The sequence below is a fragment of the Schistocerca piceifrons genome, chromosome 3, assembly GCF_021461385.2.
Source record: "Schistocerca piceifrons isolate TAMUIC-IGC-003096 chromosome 3, iqSchPice1.1, whole genome shotgun sequence".
Classification (NCBI taxonomy): domain Eukaryota; kingdom Metazoa; phylum Arthropoda; class Insecta; order Orthoptera; family Acrididae; genus Schistocerca; species Schistocerca piceifrons.
In genome coordinates, this window is record NC_060140.1 from 51,632,970 (window position 1) to 51,656,580 (window position 23,611).

The 23,611-nt window shown below is 44.6% G+C and overlaps 1 protein-coding gene across 1 annotated transcript in view; it reads left to right on the top strand.

Annotated features, from left to right (window-relative positions):
- Positions 1-7,350: 7,350 nt before the first annotated feature.
- LOC124788380 overlaps positions 7,351-23,611 on the top strand; it is a 381,270-nt gene continuing 365,009 nt past the window's right edge. Inside the window, exons 1-2 of the mRNA XM_047255646.1 lie at positions 7,351-7,477; positions 9,801-10,156. Of these exons, the coding sequence (XP_047111602.1) occupies positions 7,351-7,477; positions 9,801-10,156 (483 nt within the window). The remainder of the gene's footprint in view (positions 7,478-9,800; positions 10,157-23,611) is intronic.

Genomic DNA, 23,611 nt, shown 5'->3' on the forward strand with positions numbered 1-23,611 from the left:
TCTAAAAAACGTCATAGAAACGGAAATATTTACCGGAAAAGTAAAAGGCAACTCAGTAGTCAAATCACCAATTCCCGTCATTTCAACCAACTTACCATTCAGCTTTAAGTACAATTTTCAGTAAGATTGGCGTGCAGTATGTGAATCAATAAATCACAAGGGATAAAATTACAATTTGCCTAGCGACTTTAAAAGAATTGTATTCCTTGCACGGACAACTGTAAGTACAGTGTTCGCGTATTGGACACTCGTTGAATAAGTTATACGCGACACAAATGAGATGAGTAATTACACTTTTTTTCCAATTCAGAAAATAAATGCAGAAGAAGACCAAGCGAAAGGGTCCTTTTCAGTAGTAAGTTAATATTTCAGCAGTCAATGGCTGGTTGCTATTGTACAATATATCGTATTTTAAAGCTACAGTATCCTCTGAACATGCCATCTTGTTAACAAAGCAGATTTATAAATTGGCTACGGTTGCGTATTGATCGCTCCCATTCTTTCATATTGACTGACAGACATACTATATGACTGGTAAATTTCAGTGTTTTAACTTTAAAGTATGTTTGCCCTCAAATACATGAAAGAACGTGGACTTCCAAAAGCTGGTTTCATTGAATCCTTAGTGGTTATGTAGGTTTCGTTTTAAACACGTGCTCGTCTCCTACAAGATTTTAGCTGTCTTCGTAGCCGCGGAAGGCCTCGCAGGTATCTGTTGCCAGACCCAGAAGCTCATCCCCCTGCGCCTGACCCTGTCGTGCCACTTACGTCAGGCACATTAATCCCTGCTAGCCGGGCAGGAACGCTCACGGACCGCTGCCTATGCAGAGATCGCGGCCACTATGACTGGGAGCGGTTGAGGAAGCTGTCGATACGTGACGTGTATCGACCGGCGCGGCGCAAACGGATGCCGACAGCCACCGGTGACGAAACGCCCGTCACCGGCAGACGCCGTCACACGTGGAGCGCCGTGCCTCTCCTGGCAAATTATGTGTCGGCCGTTTGTTTTACCGTAACGAACTGCGTGGAACGTAAATTATCGAGACCCTGAGACGTCAGCGAAACGCCAAGGTCGTATTCCAGAGGTCTTTACACGGAAATTCCAGTTAGGCCTCCACGATTTAGCACTTTTGTGATTTGCCTCGAACGTCCCCTCAATAAAACTAGAGGCAATTGCTTCCACCAATCACACTCGAATGTCACAACAAAAGATAATTTCGGCAGTCCCAACACAGCGGTGGTGTAAATGGTCAACAACTCGCATTATCTACTATTTATTTAGTTTTCTGTCACAGTTCTATACACTCTTTAACAGTCTAGCTTCGAATGTTGCCATTCGTTTTCAGACCATTCCCTGTATCCCTAATATTCGACTGTAACATACGAATAATTATAATGGAACACTCGAAATAGTCTTTCATGAACCAGCTCAAAGTAAGAAACGGATTAGGAGGAATTGACAGGCGCACGCTGTAGTAAACAACTGAGCGCACGCGTAGGTTTGCCACTTTGACCTGGTGTATGAACAAGACTTCTGAATGCCTTATTTTGGGTTCTGTACTCAAAGTGTTCTTATTACAGTTGACATTAGTCATTTGGTACGCCAGCTCTAATTTAGGGAACTGGGTACCGTTCGCTTCTCTTGTAGCCATTGTGTAGGATTGTTTCACCCAGACAAACTTCTTCACTTTTCCAACCTTCCTGTGATCTTGTTGTCATTTCTGGGCCATCGCTGGTGTTCGTCATTTATTCCTTGCCTTCATCATTTTTAACTCCGGATTTAATTAAAGTTGTAAAACAGTAATGAGACGCCCGCTAAACCCCCTGGGCAGAACAGGTGATTAGGACTGTCGAAAGGGCCAAATAAGGTGTCGGTCAGTTTCATTCCAAAATTGTATTTTATTGTAATTTAATAACACTTTTAAGCCAAAACGGCACAAAGCCGAACCTTTACAACTACGAGTTTCAAAATCCAATTCTTTCACCGCTGAAGGCCTCCAAACAAGAAATCTTAAAAGCAACAAGATAAATTTCAAGTGACTGAAGACATGCAGTTAAAATTTCAAATAAAATAATTAAAATATATATATATATATATATATATATATATATATATATATATATATATATATATATATATAACAGCTAGGTGGAAAGTCTCAAGGAAAAAGTGGATAGAACAAACATATACATGGTGGAATACAAACGGCTGAAGGCCACAGTTAAATTTTAAAATATATTACCATAATCTTTTAAGGCAGAAGGAAGCAATGTTTTCGCTCAAGGGGAAATTTTGAGAATAAGGCTTTAAGCGGCTGAAGGCCCATAGTTGATATTCCAAAAATTCAAAAAATTTAACTTTTCAATGGCCGAAGGCCCACTAAATGAAAAAGCAAAGCAACGGCAATAACTAAATTTAAGAATAAGGTTTTAAGCGGCTGAAGGCCCACAATTGATTTACATAAATTGATTTACATAAACTGATTCACAGAAAACACGATTTTTTTTGTTTTAAAGCATTGGCTTTAATAGATTACCAACGGACTGTTAAACACCCCTGAAAGGGACAGTATAGACAACGGCACTCAGACGCCTACAGGGGAGGGGTGGGCCTGCCCTCGAAACATTAACGTTCACTTCGGTGAGACAGGTGGTGGGCCCGACTACACTCGATCCGTTGGTAATCCAGCCAAGAGACCGTCACCGACCGACCAAACGACTTGCTAGCCGCCAATCGGTACATAAAAACTCAAAGACCAAACTATTACGGCTAAAATGGTTCAAATGGCTCTGAGCACTATGGGACTTAACATCTGTGGTCATCAGTCCCCTAGATCTTAGAACTACTTAAACCTAACTAACCTAAGGACATCACACACATTCATGCCCGAGGCAGGATTCGAACCTGCGACCGTAGCAGCAGCGCGGCTCCGGACTGGAGCGCCTAGAACCGCACGACCACCGCGGTCGGCCAAAGTATAAAAAGGCCATGCATAGTCACAGCTGTCATGTACTCAGGTGATTCATGCGAACAGCTTTCAAACGTGACTATGGCCCCACGACGGAAATTAAGACTTTGTGTTGTGACTTGGCAAGACAGTGAAGCCACTAGGAGGTGAAGCCGAAAGTCACGCGTTTAAACTCACGCAGGCTGGCGTGAGGTCTGGAACAGGTAAAGGTCTTATAGTAGCAAAAATAGTACGTAGCTGTTGGAATACTTAACTTTAATCCATAATTGGTGAACATCGCTCTGACGGTACATGCATCACAAGATAAATACCAAAATGATAAGGGCGCCTTGCTAGGTCGTAGCAAATGACGTAGCTGATGGCTATGCTAACTATCGTCTCGGCAAATGAGAGCGTAATTTGTCAGTGAACCATTGCTAGCAAAGTCGGCTGTACAACTGAGGCGAGTGCTAGGAAGTCTCTCTAGACCTGCCGTGTGGCGGCGCTCGGTCTGCAATCACTGACAGTGGCGACACGCGGGTCCGACGTATACTAACGGACCGCGGCCGATTTATAGGCTACCACCTAGCAAGTGTTGTGTCTGGCGGTGACACCACACTTTGAATGCGGAATGATAGTAGGAGGTAGACACATCGGACATTCCATTTCGGAAATCGTTAGGGAATTCAACATTACGAGATCTACGGTGTCAAGAGTGTGCTGAGAATAACAGATTTCATGCATTACCTCTCACCACGGACAATGGAGTGGCCGACAGCCTTCACTTAACAACCGACAGCAATGGCGTTTGCATAGCAGTGCTAACAGACAAGCAGCACTGCGTGAAAGAGCCACAGAAATCAGTGTGGGACGTACGACGAGCGTATCCGTTAGCGTTTGCGTTAATGGGCTATGGCAGCAGGTAACCGACGCGAATATCTTTGCTAACAGCATGACATCGCCTGCAGCGCCTTTCTTGTGCTCGTGACCGTATCGGTTGCACCCTAGACGACTGGAAAACTGTGGCCTCATCAGATGAGTCCCGATTTCAGCTGGTAAGAGTTGATGGCAGGCTTCGAGTGTGGCGAAGACCCCACGAAGCCATAGACCTAAGTTGTTAACAAGGCGCTGTGTAAGCTGATGGTCGCTCCATAATGGTGTGGCCTAAGTTTACTTGGAATGGACTGCGTCCTGTGGTCCAGCTAAACCGATCATTGACTGTAAATGGTTATGTTCGGCTACTTGCAGTCCGTCTGCAGCCATTCATGGATTTCACGTTCCCAAACAACGATGGAATTTTTATGGAGAGCAATGCGCCACGTCATCAGGCCACGATTGTTCGCTATTGGTTTGAAGAACTTTCTGGACAGTTGTAGCGAATGATATGGCAACCCACATCGTCAGACGTGAATCCCAGCGAGTATTTATAGGACATAGTCGAGAGCTCAGCTCGTGTACAAAATCGTGCACCGGCTGTACTTTCGCAACTATTGACGGCTGTAGAGCCAGCATGGATCGATGTTTCTGCAGGGGACTTCCGAAGTTTTGTTGAATCCATGCAACGTCGAGCTGCTGCACTACGCTGGGCAAAAGGAGGTCTCACACGATGTTTAGCAAGTCATCCATGACCTTTGTTACGTCAATGTATTTACTGTTGTAACATTTTGAGTAATGGTGTGGATGTGGGAACGATTTGAACTGACAAAGGGGCTATCAGACCTGTTAACCAGGGATTCTAATAGCTTTTCGGTATGTTATAGAGGTATCTTTCGTGAGTGCCTGGCGGCTTTTCATGTAAAAGCCTCTAGTTTCCGAGGAAGTCGATGTTGCGGTATTATGCGTATCTTCTATATGACGAGCTTCAGAGATGTTTCAATCAAGCGCGCGTAGCAGCGGTCAAGGTTGGCAGTTACCACGTCCTGCTTGTTCACTGTTTTTTCTACTTCGTCCTACGGAATGTCAATAAATAGTATACATCAGGAAAAGCTATTCCAAATAGTAATTTTCGCCGTGGTAATTTCATCAATAAATAATTAGAGCAAACTTTTTCAAATACACCCATCAAAAAAAGTTTTGCATCAGCCCGCTTCCCAGAACTCCTGAAGATACACGTCGACTGTCGATATTGTATCACAGACACAGTCCCTTTGACTATTTTGAGATGTCACTAAACCCGCCCAAAGATGTAAACAACCATGCATGAGTAGCGCCTATTAGACGGAGGGGTTCCGATAGCCGATCAGTTCCAGTCATTCCACCAGGAAGCAGGTACACGGCTCGTGTTGTCTGTAGTTTAACCATGCCTAGATGGTCAATACTGCGGTTCGATCGCTTCCGCACTGTTACTTTGCTCCAGGAAGGGCTCTCAACAAGAGAAGTGTCCAACAGTCTCGGAGTGAACCAAAGCGATGTTGTTCTGACGTGGAAGAGATACAGAGAGGTGGTAACTGTCGATGATATGTTTCGCTCAAGCCGTCCAAGGGATATCACTGCAATGGATGACCGCTACCTACGGATTATGACTCGGAGGAACCCTGACTGCAACGCCACCATGTTGAATAATGCTTTTCGTGTAGTCACAGGACGTTGTGTTATGACTCAAACTGTGCGCAATTGGCTGCATAATGAGCAAAATCAGCCCCACGTCCATGGCGAGATCCATGCAGCGCGGTATACACATGGGCCCAACAACATGCCGAATGGACTGCTCAGCATTGGCATCACGTTCTCTTTACCGATGAGTGTCGCATACACCTTGAACCAAACAACCGTCGCAGACGTGTTTGGAGGCAACTCGGTCAGGATGAACGCATTAGACACACTGTCCAGCGAGTGCAGCAAGGTGCAGGTTCCCTGCTGTTTTGGGGTGGCGTTATGTGGGGCCGGCGTACGCCGCTGGTGGCCACGGAAGGCGCCGTAACGGCTGTACGATACGTTAATGCCATCCTCCGACCGATAGCGCAACCGTATCGGCAGCATACTGGCGAGAGATTCGTCTTACTGGACAGTTTGTGCCACCATCGTTCACATGTTGTGAATGACTTCCTTCAGGATAAGGACTTCCTCGACTAGAGTGGCCCGCATGTTCTCCAGATATGAATCCTATCGAACATGCCTGGGATGGATTGAAATGGGCTGTTTATGGACGACGTGACCCACCAACCACTATGAGCGATATACGCCAAATCGACGTTGAGGAGAGGGACAATCTGGAGCAACAATTCCTTGATGAGCTTGTGAATAGCATGCCACGACGAATACAGACATGCATCAATGCAAGAGGACGTGCTACTGTGTATTAGACGTACCGGTGTGTACAGCAATCTGGACCACCACCTCTGAAGGTCTCTCTGTATGGTGGTACAACATGCAATGTGTGGTTTTCATGAGCAAAGAAAATGGTGGAAATAATGTTTATGTTGATCTGTATTGCAATTTTCTGTAGAGGTTCCGGAACTGCCGGAACCGAGATGATGCAAAACTATTTTTGTGTGTGTATATGGTTCATAGTTAAAATTTTAAGTATTCGGACAACAATTGCTTCCTTGTTGTGGCCTCTCTCTCTCTCTCTCTCTCTCTCTCTCTCTCTCTATCGGACCGTTACGGAATTCCCAACCCTGTAAATATCCAAGGCGAAAATCACTATTTTTGAATAAATTTGCGTGATACATACCATTTAATAAAATTCTGTACGATTAAATTGAAGAAAAGAAAGCTCACGGGTAAGACCTGAACCCGTACCGGCAACGTGGTAGGCGTGAACCTTAGTCGCTGCACTACGCTCGGTTCCTCAGAACAGAATGAACGTTACAGGTATAGGATGGACGCATAATAAACATTCAACATCGATTTTCTGGGAAACTAGGGGCCAAACTAGTCAGGTACTCGGAAAGGTTCCTCTAAAACAACCTAAGACTCTTGAAAAGCCCGTGGTTAACTAGTCTGATGATCGCTGAATGAGTAGAAATTTTATGCCTTTTTACACAAAGCGTTTCACCTGCATTGATCTTCAAATATTTTAGCAAGGCCGCTAATTACGTAATGGAGGCAATTTGTGAAAGCAGCGCGTAGTTTGCGGGGCTTGTGAAGGCTGGATACGCCTGCACGTATCGAGTGCCCTAAGCCCCCCCCCCCCGCCCCCCCACACACACACACGCACACACACACACACACACACACACACACACACACACACACACACACACTATTAGGGATAGCGTCAACACCATGTGGTTACAAGTTACACTCAGCAAACGCCCTCCCAGTGCGATTGAAGCAGGACACTGCTGAATCACCCGCAGAGCGGGAGAGGCAGAATACGGTTTCGCCGCTTATGCCGAGAATAGAAGCCGAAGTTAGACGTTCTGAGCAACTCGAGACGTCAGAGGTACGAGGCGATAAGATGTCCAACTTGTGCCACGTGAAGGTAGCGCCCGCTTTGATGGTAGCCGGCCAGGTCTCCGCAGCTAATCAACGGTCCAGAGGAATCTCCATCCCCGGTTCTGCCTTAGCAACCGAAACAACAGCGAGTGAGCAGTAACGATTCTGCAGATACTCACCATCAGCTGTTAAGCAAGAAATATTTTTGTAAATTTTTCCAAAAAATGAATCTGGTTTGTTATCGTGACGCTTTTCTGGCGCTAGCGGTCAGTAGTTTCAAAGGCGAGCGAGTTACTACAATCACCACCTTACATTACAGACATGCTGCTGTTATTGACACTTAGCTGAATTGTTAGCATTTTTGCGTTTACGTTGGACTTCTAGAGCGCAGCTCGGGGACAAGATGACTGAGATGTCGAAAAGAGTATGCGTAGACTATAAAGATGAAGAATCATATATAAGCTTTACAAAAATGGGACCTACATTACTGAAGGAAGGACAAAGCGAGAAGTAGTGCTGATACGAAAAGGTATCCGACATAGTTGCGTATTATCAGTCGTTATCTTTAACCTGTCGGCCTGTGTGGGAGAGAAGTAAGAGAACACTCGCAGACAAGTATACTAATACACGGCCGAATGACAGATATGTTAAGATATGTTAATGATGCAGCTGTCGCACTTAAAAGTGCATAACATCTTCAGGCAATGTTATTTAAAATGGATAATGTTATGAGGGAACAGGATAATATGAAGGTAAATATCTTCAATGCTAAAGAGGTAAAATGTGAAAAAGAAGAGAAAGAAAAAAGTCCAAATTTACATCGGTAATGAGATATTTGATCAAGTTGAGTAACAATAGACAGGCAAAAGTAGAAGTCACAAGTAGAGTTCGTCAAGCAGAAAGGTGCTTCCAAGAGAAATAAAATCTCGACTCAAAAAGAACCAGCATTGAAATCAGAAAAAGCCTATGTTTAGAGTATGGTTTTGTGAAACGTGGACTCTGGAGACTGAAGAAGAAAAGAAATTAAATTATTTCGAGGTGTGTTCAAAGTAAAGTGAACTGACTGGGCTGCAAACTAAGAAGTTCCCCAAACAGGTGTTCTAAAAGTGTGGCTTCAATTTTATTTTTATGTGGGTTAGGACAGTTTCTGTTATTATTGGCGATGCATGAACAACTAAACTGAGAATCTTGTAGTTGTCACATTTTAAGGAATTGATCTTCTCTGGGGTGGGTATCATTTCGATATCTGTAACCGTTTATGAAATATGAGGAATTTTAGGGATTTTCACGCTGGCTTTATCGCTGGCGCAGCCCGATCGCAAATGAGCGTGTTACATGAGATCAATTTTCTTGAAATTGGTGACAGACAGATACCTCTACCCAACTCTAAGGAAAAATTCAATATGTTAGCTAAATTTCATACGCTACAGCGTGTTATGTAATATGGACCAAACGCAAAATCATAGCGACCTGTATTTTTTATCGCACATTTTTCCTAATATTGCGCAGTGTCTTACTATCACATATACCGGGTGATCAAAAAGTCAATATAAATTTGAAACCTGAATAAATCACGGAATAATTTATATAGAGAGGTACAAATTGACACACATGCTTGGAATGACGTGGGGTTTTATTAGAACCAAAAAAATACAAACGTTAAAAAAATGTCCGGCAGATGGCGCTTCATCTGATCAGAATAGCAATAATTAGCATAACAAAGTAAGACAAAGCAAAGATCATCTTTACAGGAAATGCTCAATACGTCCACCATCATTCCTCAACAATAGCTGTAGTCGAGGAATAATGTCCTGAGTTATGGTGAGGCATTGGTGTCTGATGTTGTCTTTCAGCATCCCTAGAGATGTCGGTTTGATCACGATTCACTTGCGACGTCATGTAACCCCAAAGCCAATAATCGCACCGACTGAGCTCTGGGGACCTGGGAGGCCAAGCATGACGAAAGTGGCGGCTGAGCACACGATCATCACCAAACGACGCGCGCAAGAGATCTGTCGGACATTTTGTGAACTTTACTTTTCTTTTTTTTCTTTTTTTGGTTCTAAGAAAACCCCATGTCATCTAGAAGCATGTGTGTCAATTTTTACCTCTCTATCTACATTATTCCGTGATTTATTCAGTTTTTAAATTTATACTGACTTTTTGATCACCTGGTATATCACAATAACTATGACAGTTAAAAAACAAATGGACAGGTGATAACAAACCTAAGATAAAAAGATGTCAGTAAAGCAAAAATGAATTTCTTTTCTGAAGAGTTTCTGTTCAATCGTTTGAGAAAGATTGCAGAGTGCGCACGTCGATTCTGTCATCGGTGAGCGACCGAGAGGTGGAAAACAGTCGGCCTCACCTTTCGAACAAATGAATGAACTCGCCCAGCGCGTTGGACGCAAACTGGCGCGTCGGCCACCGTACCCTGCACGAACTACGTAAGAGCTTTGTTTACGTCAGTGGTCGGTGCTCCCGACCCCCTCGCTGTGCCTCGGCACGTCTCGCCTGCCTCGCTGCAACAGCCGCCGCCGTGCTGTGCAGGGCTGCCGACGGCGGGCTGCGCGTCGCCGGGGTCCCCCTCGGGCGGCTTCGAGTCGCCGGTGTCGTCGCGCGCCAGCGAGTCCGCCGGCCCGGTGGCGCCTTCGGCCGGCGGCTGGCTGCGGGTGTCGCCGGGCAGCGCGCGCGGCCGCCTGCTCTACCGCGTCCAGATGCTGCTGCTGCCGCTGCTGCCGGTGGCGGCGCTGCTCGCGCAGACCGGCGTCAACATGGCCGACGGCATCGCCGTGCACTCGGCCGCCACCGCCGTCGGCAGGCAGGTCAGTAGCAAGCGTCCGCGTCTGTGCACGACACACGGCACATCACATTCTAACAGCTGTTTGCGTTCTTTCCCCCTCCATTTACATATGGAGCGCGGAAACGTGCCTCCGTACGTGCTGTAATTGCTCTAACCTTGTCCTCACGATCTCTACGGGAGCTATCATAGGGGTTGTGCTACCTACATCTACACGGATACTCTGCAAGCCGCAGTACTGTGCTTGGCGGATTTCTTTTCTTTTTTTTTCTTTTTTTGTGGTTTTAGGGCGCACAACTACAATGGTCATTAGCGCCCAGACTAAATTGTGAATGCACTGCGAGGCACAGTGTTAAAACAGCAACTAAAAAGGACAACACTATAAAAGGCACATTAACAGGCAAGGGATTAAAAGAAAACAGCATAATCAAATGTCCTTAGACAGGTTTGTCAAGTGGATAAAACGAACAACGCGAGCAGCTGCTCCTGGGTCATCCGCTAAAATTTCATCCATAGTATATGGCAGGCCAAGATCAATGCGCAGTGTATTAAAATTCGGACAGGACGTTAAAATGTGGCACACCGTCAGCAATTGCCCACATGTGCAGAACGGCGCAGGAGCAGCCGTCAGCAGATGGCGGTGGCTGAACCGGAAGTGTCCAATCCGTAACCGGGCCAAAACGACCTCCTCCCGCCGAGAAGGGCGTGAAGAGGTCGTCCGATCCGTGGGGAGAGATTTCGGAGCCCGAAGCTTGTATTCAGCTAGTGTAGACCAATCGGCATGCCACAGCGATAAAATGCGCTGACAAATGACCCTGCTGAAATCAGATGAAGGCTCACAACAAGAAGCTGTCCGAGGCTGGAGGACCGCAGCCTTGGCCGCGGCATCTGCAGCTTCATTCCCAGGGATACAAACATGGCCAGGGACCCACATAAAGGTAAGCGGAGAACCGTCGTCAGCCAGCTGCTGAAGAGAGCGTTGGATCCGGTGCACGAAAGGGTGAACCAGATACGGATCACTGCGGCTCTGGATGGCGATGGCGCTCAGGCGATGAGAGCATATGGCATAAGCAGAATGTCGGTGGCGGCGGATGTAAAGAACAGCCTGATAGAGGGGAAATAGCTCAGCTGTGAAGACCAAACAATGGCCATGGAGCCGATATTTGAAACTGTGTGCCCCGACAATAAAAGAACACCCGACACCGTCATTGGTCTTAGAGCTATCTGTGTAAATGAAGATCGTATTAATGAACTTCGAATAAAGTTCGACAAACCGCGAGCAGTATACCGAAGCTGGGGTAACCTTCTTTGGGAGTGAGCTGAGGTCAAGGTGAACGCGAACCTGAGCCTGGAAACAAGGTGGCGTTTGGCTCTCGTCCACTCTAAAGGTTGCAGGGTGTGGAAAATCAAGTTGCTGAAGGAGGCGACGAAAGCGAACTCCAGAGGGTAGCAGGGCAGATACACACAACCCGTATTGACGGTCGAGACAGTCGACAAAAAGGGAACGATAAGACGGGTGGTGGGGCATTGATAATAACCGACAGGCATACCGACAAAGCAGTATTCCACGCCAGTAGGTTAGTACCCTGTACCACTATTAATCTTTTCCTTTCATATGCCATGGCCGCGCGGGGTAGCCGCGTGGTCTAGGGTGCCTTACCACGGTTCTTGCAGCTCTCCCCGTCGGAGGTTCGAGTCCTCCCTCGGGCACTGGTACGTGTGTTGTCCTTAGCGTAAGTTAGTTTCAGTTAGATAAGTAGGGCGTATGACTACGGACCGATGACCTCAGCAGTTTGGTCCCATTGGAACTTACCACAAAAAATTCCCTATTCCACTCGCAAATAGAGTGAGGGAAAAACGACTACCTGTATGCCTCCGTACGAGTCCTAATTTCCCGTATCTTATCTTCGTGGTCCTTACGTGCCGTGGCAGTAGAATCGTTCGGTAGTCGGCTTCAAATGCCGGCTCTCTAAATTTTCTCGACAGTGTCTCTCGAAAAGAACGTCGCCTTCCCTCCAGGGATTCCCATTTGAGTTTCCGAAGCATCTCTGTGACACTTACCTCTTGTTCGAACCCACCGGGAACAAATCTAGCAACCAGCCTCTGTTGCTTGGATGTCTTCCTTCATTCCAACCCGCTATGGATCCCAAGTACTCAAGAGTAGGTCGCACCGGCGTCCTTTATGCGGTCTCCTTCACATATGAAACCACTCTTTCCTAAATTTCTCCCAATAAACCGAAGTCGACCATTCGCCTTTTCTACTACAGTTCTCACATGCTGGTTCCACCTCAATTCGCTTTGCAACGTTATGCCCAGATACGTAAACGACTTGAATGTGCCAATCAGGACACCAATAATGCTGTAGCCGAACATTATAGATTTTTTCTTCCTACTCATCCGCGTCGACTTACATTTTTTTCCACATTTAGAGCCAGCTGCCACTCATCACACCAACTAGGAATTTTGTCTAAGTCGTCTTGTATCTTCCTACAGTCATTCAACTTCGACACCATACCGTACTCCACAGCGTCATCAGCAAACAACCGCAGATAGCTGTCCACCCTGTCTGCCAGTTCATTTATATATAGACAGAACAACAGCGGTCCTATCACACTTCCCTGTGCACTCCAGACGATACCCCTGTCTCTGATGAACACTCGCCGTCGAGGACAACATACTGGGGTGTTTTATCTAACAAGGGTTCGAGGCACTCACATATCTGTGAACTTATTCCATATGCTCGTACATTCGCTAATAGCCTGCAATAGGGCACCGTGTCAAATGCTTTCTGGAAATCTAGAAATATGGAAACTGCCTGCTGCCCTTCATCCATAGTTTTCAGTATATCATGTCACAAAAGGCCAAGCTGAGGTTCGCACGAGTGATGCCTTCTAAAACCATGCTGAATAGTGGACATAAGCTTCTCAGTCTCAAAAAAGATTATTATATTCAAACTGAAAATATGTTAAAGGATTGTAGCAAACAGAAGTTAAGGATATTGGTCCATAATTTTGCGGGTCCGTTATTTGCCCTTCTTATATACGCAGGAGTCACCTGCGCTTTCTTTCCAGTCACTTGGGACTTTGTGCTGGGTGAGAAGTTCATAATAAATGCAAGCTAACGTAAGGGGCGAATGCCGTAGAGTACTCTTTGCAAAATGGAATTGGGATTCCATCCGGACCTGGCGATTTATTTCCTGTCAAATCTTTCAGTTATTTCTGTACGCCAGGACTGCTTATTACTATGTCATCCATACGGGGGTCTGCCCGATGGTCAAATGACGGTATGTTTGTTGGAATCTTCTGTGACAACGATTTCTTGAACGTGAAATTTAAAACTTCAGCTTTCGTTTTGCTACCTTCAACTGCCGCACCATAATGGTCAACAAGGGCCCGAATAGAAGCCTTAGACCCGCTTAGAGATTGTACATACGAGCAGAAATTCCACGGGTTCTCTGCCTGACCTTTTCCTAAGTATCACCGTGGTATGCTTCGCACATGAATCCTTTTAGAGTCGTCATTTATGCGTTACCTTTTGAACCGAGAGTGCAACAGCCTGTGCTTCCTCAGTATCTTCCCAATTTCATTGTTAAACCGTGGTGGGTCTTTTCCATCCTTTAGCCACTTATTAGGCACAAAACTCTCCAGACCCCGATTTACAATCGGCTTAAAGTTTGCCCATAATTCCTCTTACATCCGTCTTACTGGAACTAAGTGATGCCAATTCACGGTCTAAGAGCGTTGCTAATAGCTGCTTATCTGCTCAATCTAACAGAAAAACTCTCGTACCGTTCTTGACTGATTTATTAACTTTTGTAATCGTAGTTGCTACAGTGACATCATGATCAAATGGTTTCAAATGGTTCTGAGCACTATGGAACTTAACTTCTGAGGTCATCAGTCACCTAGAACTTAGAACTACTTAAACCTAACTAACCTAAGGACATCACACACATCCATGCCCGAGGCAGGATTCAAACCTGCGACCGTAGCGGTCGCGCTGTTGTTGACTTTGGCGCCTAGAACCGCTCGGCCACTCCGGCCGGCATCATGATCGGTAATCCTCGTTCCTATACTGACGTTGTCCACAAGGTCCGGCTTCTGTATAGTTACTATATTCCTAATCATCATTTAAAGCGGATTCTCTGTGTGATGATCTCCCACTGGTGAAACAAGCCTGTGACCATTCGTGCTGCCCTTCTGTCTAAACGTTCAATATCCGCTGCTAGTTCTGTTTAGTACGGATCCCGCACACTTCAGCAATATTCTAGGACGCGCTGCACGAGCCATTTGTAAGCACTCTCTTTGTAGACGTTGTAGCTTTCTGTACACGCTTTGTGGTTCTTTAGTGGATACAGGAGCGAGGAACAGATGTGATACGTGTACGGAGAATTCAGATATTAATTTATCCTACATCTAATACCAAATACTAAAAGTAATACATAACTTTGTTTGCTGTAGTTGCAGCGTTAGTTTCTAACAGCAGGTTTGAACGTTGAAAAAGGTACAAAGGTTTACAATTCAATCAGTCTGTAAATGTTACGAAATAGCAAACTCACGAAGTGGATCTGTGCACCGATGTTTGAAACTAAGTAGACCCGCAGCTGGAGCTCCATGCATGCCACTGGCAGCGGCGTGTGCGTCCACGGCAGCGTCCTCGCGTTGCGGTCGCGGCTGTAGCAAACGCGGCGGTGAGGCCAGAGGAGAGCTTATTTTAAAGCGCTGCCGATACCGCACAGGACTGATTGTTTTCCCCCAGTATTCATCCAACCATGGGAAAAATGGTCCCATAAAAGCACAAAAAATGCGAATATGTTTCAGTTTATTTAAAAGACTAACTGAAAACTGGGGCTGTAAATGCCTCATTCTGCCTTCCTCAGCCCCTTTAAAAATTTTCACAAAAATTTTGGCATAAGAACAATTCTAACTTCAAACTCCCACAAGCACCCTTAACTGCAACTCGCTCACACACACTACTCCATCGCTGTACGTTGTCCATACCCACCCACCCCCAGTTGCCCTCACCTACTCACACAGTTAGCCCAACTCACTGTTAATATCTCTTTTTGTCTCTCGGTCATTGCCTCCCATGTCACAGCCATAGTCTGCTTCGTTCTGTCCTACAACTATAGTCAGTCTCCTCCCACTGTGGCTGTCTCCCTTTCGCTCTCTGCTGCCATCTCATTTGTTCCTTCCCACTGCCGCTGTATCTTCTCATTGTCACTATGTCTCTCTTCCACGTTGTCATTCTATTACAGTCTGTCTCTCATTATCACTGGCTATCAACCACTTTCACTTTCTCATTTTCTTTATTCCTCTCCGACTTCCGCCATCTTCTTCACTCTTTTCCTAGCACTGTTCTGTCACTGTCAACTGTGTTACATTGCCACTGTGCGCCTCTCTTTCTTTCACACTTCCATTCTCTCTTTCGCTCTTTCTATAACACAACCAGTGTCAACTATCTTCTAGTATTTACTGATTATCCGTCTCTTTCCTACTGCCACTGTCTCCTTCTTTCTCAGCACAAAAAAGGGCGAACAAATTTGTGGGAAAAATTTTCAAAGCGCTGAGGAAGACAGAGAGTGTCAGTTGGAACGCCACTTTTCCGTCAGTTTTTTTTTAAATAGACAGGAACATATTCGTATTTTTTCTGCTCCGATAGCAGAATTATTTCGCTGGTTCCCTTTTCTCCTGCTGCAGCAGGACATGGAACTCGTATGAAAAGAAGTGTATTGGTCAGTAAAATTTAGATAGTTTACTTATGTAAAACTGAAATAACACGAAACTAATTTCACACAACAGACCGCATTTCACGTGCAAGAATTTTTAAATGTGCGTCAGTACTACAACACGGGGTTCCCATATGAAAACGGGAACGCTTTATAGCTTATTTCCCCGTTCTACGTCTCTTTATAAACAACGTTTCCTCCTCACGCCAAATTTTAAATGCGCATTTTATGTCTACGAGTTGGGTGACTATTAACGTCTGTACATCGTAAACAGATAAAGATACGAACGAAATTTTCAAGGCTAATCGAAATCAGGATCTTAGGAAGATATCATAAAAATTGCAGCCATTTGCTGTTTATAGCCGTCTTGAAATTCTCGGTTGAGTTTTGGTCGGCTGATGATGGCGAAAAGGTAGTAAAAAACCGTTTTCTGAGATTTTCTACAGAATCGGCCATGAACAAATGGTAACTCCATAAGTCTCATCAAGCCCACAGCAGACCACATCAAGTACAAAAAGAACTAACCGATTTTCTCCATTTGCCCACGCAGCAAGAAGTGTGGAGTACTCATACTTTGACACTGTACTGTAAGACAGTGACACTAAGACGATCCTTCTGTTGAGTCTACAAATGGTCCCTAGCCCAAGGGCTATCGAAAAAATTTGACCCTCTCTTTTTATCACCAATAGGAACCAAGTTATTAGCACGGAAAGTCACGTTTTACGCGCTGCGGTTTGGAACATACTAGGAACTTTTGCTGTTCCATGCGTACCGGTAACACAAGGACTACCACCTGCTTTACCCACGACTGAACCTATGTGATTATTCCATTTCATATCCGCAGTAACTGCCACACCTAGGTATTTTTATGAGTTGACAGATTCCAAAGGTGGATCACTGAGGCTATTTTCATAGGTGCGTACATTTATTCGTTTTGTGAAGTACACAGTTTTGCATTTCTGAAAATTTAAAGCAAGTGCCCAATCTTTGCACCACTTTGTAATGTTATCAGGGTATTTCAGACAGCACTTCATCATAGATAACTGCTTCATCTGCAAATAATATACGACATGAAATTACTTCTACATCTGACGATGACTCTCCATCCCAGATACTGTAATCTGCTGCGTTCTCGCTACCAAAAAATTCTCAATCCAGGCACAAACACCGCTTGATACCCCGTACGATCGTACTGTTGAGAGTAAGCGTGGATACGGTTCTGAGTCAAACGCTTTTTTAAAAGCAGAGAAAAACTGCATCTACCTGACCTCCTTGATCCACAGCTTTCAGTGCGACTTGCGTTTCACATCACGATGTTCTCGGAAACCGTGTTGATTCGCTTGTAGAGGCTCGTACTGTTTGAAATGCATCATTACGTTTGAGCTCAGAATATATTACAAGATTCTACGACAAATAGATGTCAAGGATGTTGGACGGTAGTTTTGTGGATTACTTCTGCTATCCTTCTTGCAGACGGGTGTGCTCTGAACCCTCTTCCAACTAATGGTCACAGATTTTTGTTCGTGTGATCTACGGGAGATTATATTTAAAAGAGGGGCTAACTCAGCCGCAAATTCACTATAGAATCTGATAGGGATTCCATTCATTCCAGCGACCACCACTCCACACGCAACATGCAACTTGGGTCTTCGCGCGTAGGGATGAAAGACGTTCGGAAACGACCCCTTTACATCAAATCAAACGTGCAACAGCGGACGAGAATGCTCTCTGGTGTAAACGCAAGGCGGGCATTCGCTTGCGTTCGTTCGTATTCCGCTGGCTGCCTGTCTCTTAGCGAACCATCCAAATAAAGAGAATAACATACAGAGAAAGGTTGTGGCCCGTCATTTAACGCTCCCTGCGGTGCCTAGCTGTACTGTCGGCCGCCATGTTTTGATAAGGCATTCTGAGGTTGACTTGAAAGCGGTAGAGTGCGTTCCCCAGCTCGTAAGATATCCGATTACTTAATTCCTTTGCGAAATCACGCCCACCGTTTGCACAGTGTGTAACTACACTCACCGAAGTAACTACGAAAATTTTTTATTTTAAGTGAATAATGTTTACAAATATTACCTGTTAGTGATTATGCCAATACTTGACCTATATCGTATCCTAATGTTCATGTTCGCGCCCTATTTAGCGGCAGTTTGCCATTTTACCTTCAGTTTTCGTCATAAGAACGAAAAGTTTAAGGTATATTAAGAAAATGTATATTAGATAATGGGCAAGTCCCTTAGTATTTTGACGGATATTACTGTATGTACATACATCGTAAATAAACTACAGAAAGTGCAAAGGGGTCCACTACGTATCTTCTATCAGTCATTTTGCAAAATCTGGCTCTGTATATAAGCAGAGTAATCTGATTAATGAGAAGGACAAAGTAGTATATTTGTTATTAGTAATAAACTCACTATCAACCAAAAGCTCCCCTGCATATTCGACTAATTCTGAAGCTTAGATAGAATTACACCCGCTATGCGGCTCAGTGTTTCCTTGCTGCGTGGAACACAGCTTTTGTTTTGAATTAGATAATAATTGAAATTAACGTACACTTTCCGTAGTTTTCCTTTTGTAAATGCTCCGCTACTGATGGTCTGTGTTTACACTATTTACTACAAAAGCTACTGACACTGTCGAGAGATGATTTTTACAAAGTTTACTCCGCTATACTCAGAGGTATTATTGTTTCCGACTGTAATTATTGTTAAAAGTTAACAGCTGAAAGCTATTTCGTAATTCCCTTACCTACTACCATGCACTACAGCCCTTTCTTTTCTTTCCACAGAACGTGACGGAAGGATGTTCAGTTTGCTACATTCCAGGCATGGTGTCGCTTCTCAGAGCTATTCTCTCTGTCTTTGGAAACATAAAGGAAGTCCGCGGCCCCCCACTCCAGCTGTATTACTACAGAAAGCTTTCGTCTGCTACCTAGGCCACTTTCTGTTAGTGTTGACGTGACTTGTGTGAGCGATACAATGGTCTAGAGAGAGAATGCAGTGTTGCTGCCAGAAGAGTATAGATATCATACGTGCTTCTCGGACCCAAGACGTCCACAGCACAAATGCCATAGGAAGACATATGATTGGTACAAAATTTCTAGAGCACTAAAAGGTCGTGTTGGGGACGTGAGAAAGACGATAAATTATGACATGCTTGCATCAGGTGGGAACGAAGTGAATGAGCGGAAGTTTTCAAACTCTTTTTATTCACAACGGAAAGCACAGAAAATTTCCTTGAAAGTGAACAACTACGAATATGCATCTATTTTGGAGACTAAATTAAAAATATACGAAACAGTTGATCGTTGCCGTTGCTTGCGTTCATGGTACCTACAATTTCATAACTGATGTACCACTGTTATGTTAGAGATTTTTTATGATGATTAAAAGTGTTTTAACCGGGATCATGCTACCTGCCGTCCTACAAGCTACACTACACAACACAATGAAAGGATTACTTTTTTGAAACACCGTAATTGTCTCCCATTTCGGCGTAGGAATTTGAAATTTATCTGAAAGGCGCATACATCCTTTCACTGCAATGGTGCAATAGCACGGCACCCTCCCACTTCTCCCTCGGGCTAGGCGACGTTTCAAGCAGAAAGGAGTCCTTACATGCTGAAGAAAGGCCACAGCTCAGAAATTCGTGTCATATGTAAGATAGGTTAATTATGTCACATTGGCATCAAATTTAACCTTGGTCGTGTCATGCGAAGGGAAGATCGTCACACTTCCTCTTACCCACATTTCGCTCTCTCTGCGATGGAAGTCAGAACCACGACCCCCACCGTTGAAATCTCGAGGTTTGTTATTGGTTGCCGAGTAAAACATTTCAGACGTACCTCCGCTCAGAAGCGACACGGAAAGGCGTCAGAAAGTGGCGTAATGGTCGTCAGTGAAACCACCCCATCCATTGGGGCGTTGATTCCAACAGGACAATTTTCTTGACAATAGTTGTCACTGCCGACACCGTGCAGACAACTCAACCTTTATCTAAGGACAGCAACGACGTTAAATATGATCACACTCCTTCGGAGAGCAGTGCGACTGAAGTTTTTCCCTGTTGTACATGTTGGAAACACTAGGGACCGATCGAAACCGTTCGACGTAGTGAGAATAACAGCAACTACCCTCATAAAACGATGTATTGCATGCATTACTCATAATCCCCATATAGGTGCTGAGACTAGTGAAAATTTCAAAAATAGGTTGCAGCAATCTTCACACTGCTGAACTCAGAATGCATAATGGTCACGACAGAAAATTAAGTTAGTTGTATTACATGTGGAACAAAGGGGCGGAAGAGAGTTAGTTAATAACCACACACAACTTATGCAGAATCTGACTTACTCGTTTACATATCAAAGTACATATAGAAAAGACGTTTGTAGCTAGTGACCTGTAAAAGGGAATATTTTTTATCTTTATTTCTTTCTATTTCTTACGTAGTGCGTTTTCTCTCTTAGATTAAAGTAGCACTATAACGTTGATTTTGAAAATGCAGGGAAGTTCGTCTCTTTCAACAGTGAAATATTCATCTGACGGCATCCACGTTTACTATGCGCTTGCATTCACCGCGTACATTCCAGCAGAGCTCAAAGGTCACGTTGAGGCTGTACGTCATACTTGAGAGAATTGTGGAACCTCTCTTTTTAGAAGCGTTTATAGAACTTAAATTACGTCACAGGCTTTGATCCCTTTCTCCGTGAAAGGCAGAAGAGCTTTATCGTTACTACGACTTAATCTAATATATTTGCTAAATGTGATTCGTAATTGACAAGACAAGGAAATAAATTACAGGTAACGTTGTAAGGCTTGTACCTCTACATTTTTCCAGAAAGTCATGCCCCGAGTAAATGCATTTTGTGCCGCACGGCGAAAATTTTCTGAAGTAAAACTCATATCTCTCCCGCTTGTCTATCTTGTGACATCATAATAAGTTGGGTACTGTCGTTCCAAAAATGCTGTGACCGTGCTGACCCACACGAACTGAAAGTTGAGGATCTTTATTATAATAAAGTTTCTTCTTGAAGACGACTACGCTAGCGTTCAAACTGTGTAGTAATTAGTAAAAAGTGGCACTTATGGTTTAGTAATGGTAAATAATTTCACTGGCGTGTTACAGTTGTGCAATAGTCTCCATGCACAACATTACAGAGTTACAGCGATAACTAAATAAAAGAGATTAATAGATCAGTAAAGAAATGCTATCGTGAGAAATGTATACTCACAAACTCTTCCTCCATTATATTCAGACTTCATTTGTTTTGCGTTATCAATATGGAGATGATGACGCATGAATTTTATTAACTGTTCAACTGCGTGTGAATTCCTAAGGGACCAAACAGCCGAGGTCATCGGTTCCTAGACGTAGACAATACCCTCACCCTTGCCCGAGGGAGGACTCGAACCTAAGGTGGTGGGGGGGGGGGAAACGGGGGGGGGGGGGGGCGTCGGGCCCAAAACCTGTGACATGGCGCCTGTAAACGCGCGGCCACTCCGTACGGCGAATTTTATTAGTTACTACACCTGTTACCTGTTAACCTAGTTTTCTTATATATCCGTATCTCTAGCTCGTTATTTGCGTTCTCGACCAACAAATCAAGATAATTTAAATTTTCTTGTTCACTCGTTCTCTACTGTGAATACGGTATTCTTATGCATCTTGTTAAGGTCACCTGCAGTTTCATTAAGTCATTCTAGGATCGTTGAAACACTTCACGTATGTCGTCAACATATCTTCTGTAAATAAGTAGTTTATCGCTGCTAATAAGGTCCACTGAACATAATTATAAACGAAGTAGTTCGGAAGTTGAGAAGCGCCTTACCAAAGAGCAGCACTCGTTAGGAAGCACCACAGGCAGCTCGAATACGTAGTACCGAGAAGAATTTGAAGAAAATAGAGATAATTTGTGCCCTGAGAGAAAAACAATTCATTGTGTTAAACGAATAGACATAAGTGCTTATGGTGACATCAGTTAGTGTGGAAGTAGCTGGCGCAAGAGAAAAAAGATGAATCGCTGGTTTGGCAGAGTACCAATGTAGAGCTTTATCTATTTTTTTTTTTTTTTGTATTTACATTGGTTACGATTTGTGTATGATAAAGTTGCGCGCTGAGCAATCATCAAATCCGAAATTTATAAAGGGATTATTCCCGGTCGTCGAATTACCCATAGTCGTGACCCCGACGAAGAGGAGATTTGGAACTGAGCTTATTTTTCGTTTTGCAATGATGAGGGACGTGACATTGCAATCGCCAAGGACTGGAGCTAAAGTGGAGCAAACCACATCTCCAGCTAATCCGCGACTTGCAACCGGCTACTTGAATAGGCAAGACTTGTATTGCGCGACCCGTTTTGGTCGTGTTAGAGTTCCGACGCTCTGGTCTAATCGGCCACTGACGTGATTCACGCACAGAGAGCGCATCTTTCAGCAATGCAAATAGCCCCCCCTCCCCTCCCCAGTTCGCTTGCAGACGCCAAAGTGTTAAGACGTGCTACGCGGTCGCTCTTCCGTGTGACGCTTGTGTTTACCTACTAGTGCACGCGCGTAACAGCTTTCGTTTAGTACGGTTTTCTGTTAGGCACATTAACACCTGACATTACTATCGGTGACGGCAAGCCCCGCCATGTATGGTGGGGTGTATGGAGAAGGGGGTGGTGACTTCGACGCCCCTATGGGACAACATCAACAACAACCACCTGCCCAGCGGCTACATCCAGATGCAGCACCCTTACCAGCTCCTCCAGGAACTACATTAGACAACACGACGGCTGTGATCAGTCACTCGTTAGTAGTTGTTCGGGGAGAATCTGGAATACAGCCGGCAGAAGAGCATATGGATTTATCGGAACAGGATTCCTCCAGCTTCTCCGCTATTAGAAACAAGCGACAAAGTGAGGTCAGTCTGGATTTAAGAAATTCCAAAACCTTCATAGCAGACGCTATCTGATGTTTCAAATGTAGCTGACCCCCCTGTAGCACCTGCTTCTGGGCTCACTCCTACCCAACCTGCTGCAACGAACGCCCCTCCTGTGGGACCTGCACCTACTCCGTGGTCTCTCAACTTTTACAAACGTACAGATAGGGGACCATTCGTACTTTACATGGAATGTTTGGACAAAAACTTAGGCCGCTTGAACCCTATGGCACTAGGGAAATTATTGCATATTCCCTTGCCAGAAGTGAAGAATTCTATACTTAACATCTCTTCAGCAGGAAAAACAATAGTTAAGGTGGAACTGAAAACCCCAGACAAGGCTAATTTCCTAGTTACCAGTATTAAAGTCAAAAAATATAGAAGCTTACATTCCTTCCTTTGTTGTCCACAAGCTGGGAGTAATCAGGAAAGTAGACACCAACCTTGAAGAAGCGGAGATTTTGGAAGTCGTACAATCTCTCTTCCCTGTTGTAGGCGTTCGGAGGTTTACGAAGAGATATGGTAAAGACCAAATCGTTAAATTGCAGACCTGTTTGTTAACCTTCGACTCTCAAACCTTACCGGAAGCCGTGTCTATTCACGGAACAAGATGTCCCGTAGACCTTTATGTACCAACTGTCAGGCAGTGCTTTAATTGTCTTCGTTACGGGCACATCAGCAAACAATGTCGATCTCAGATGAGATGCATTAAATGCAGTGGTCCACATAATGTTGAATCCTGTGTCTCACCTATCACTATTTGCGCTCATTGCGGGGGACAACACGTATCCACGGACCGTTCCTGCCCGGAATACCATATACGGCGACGAG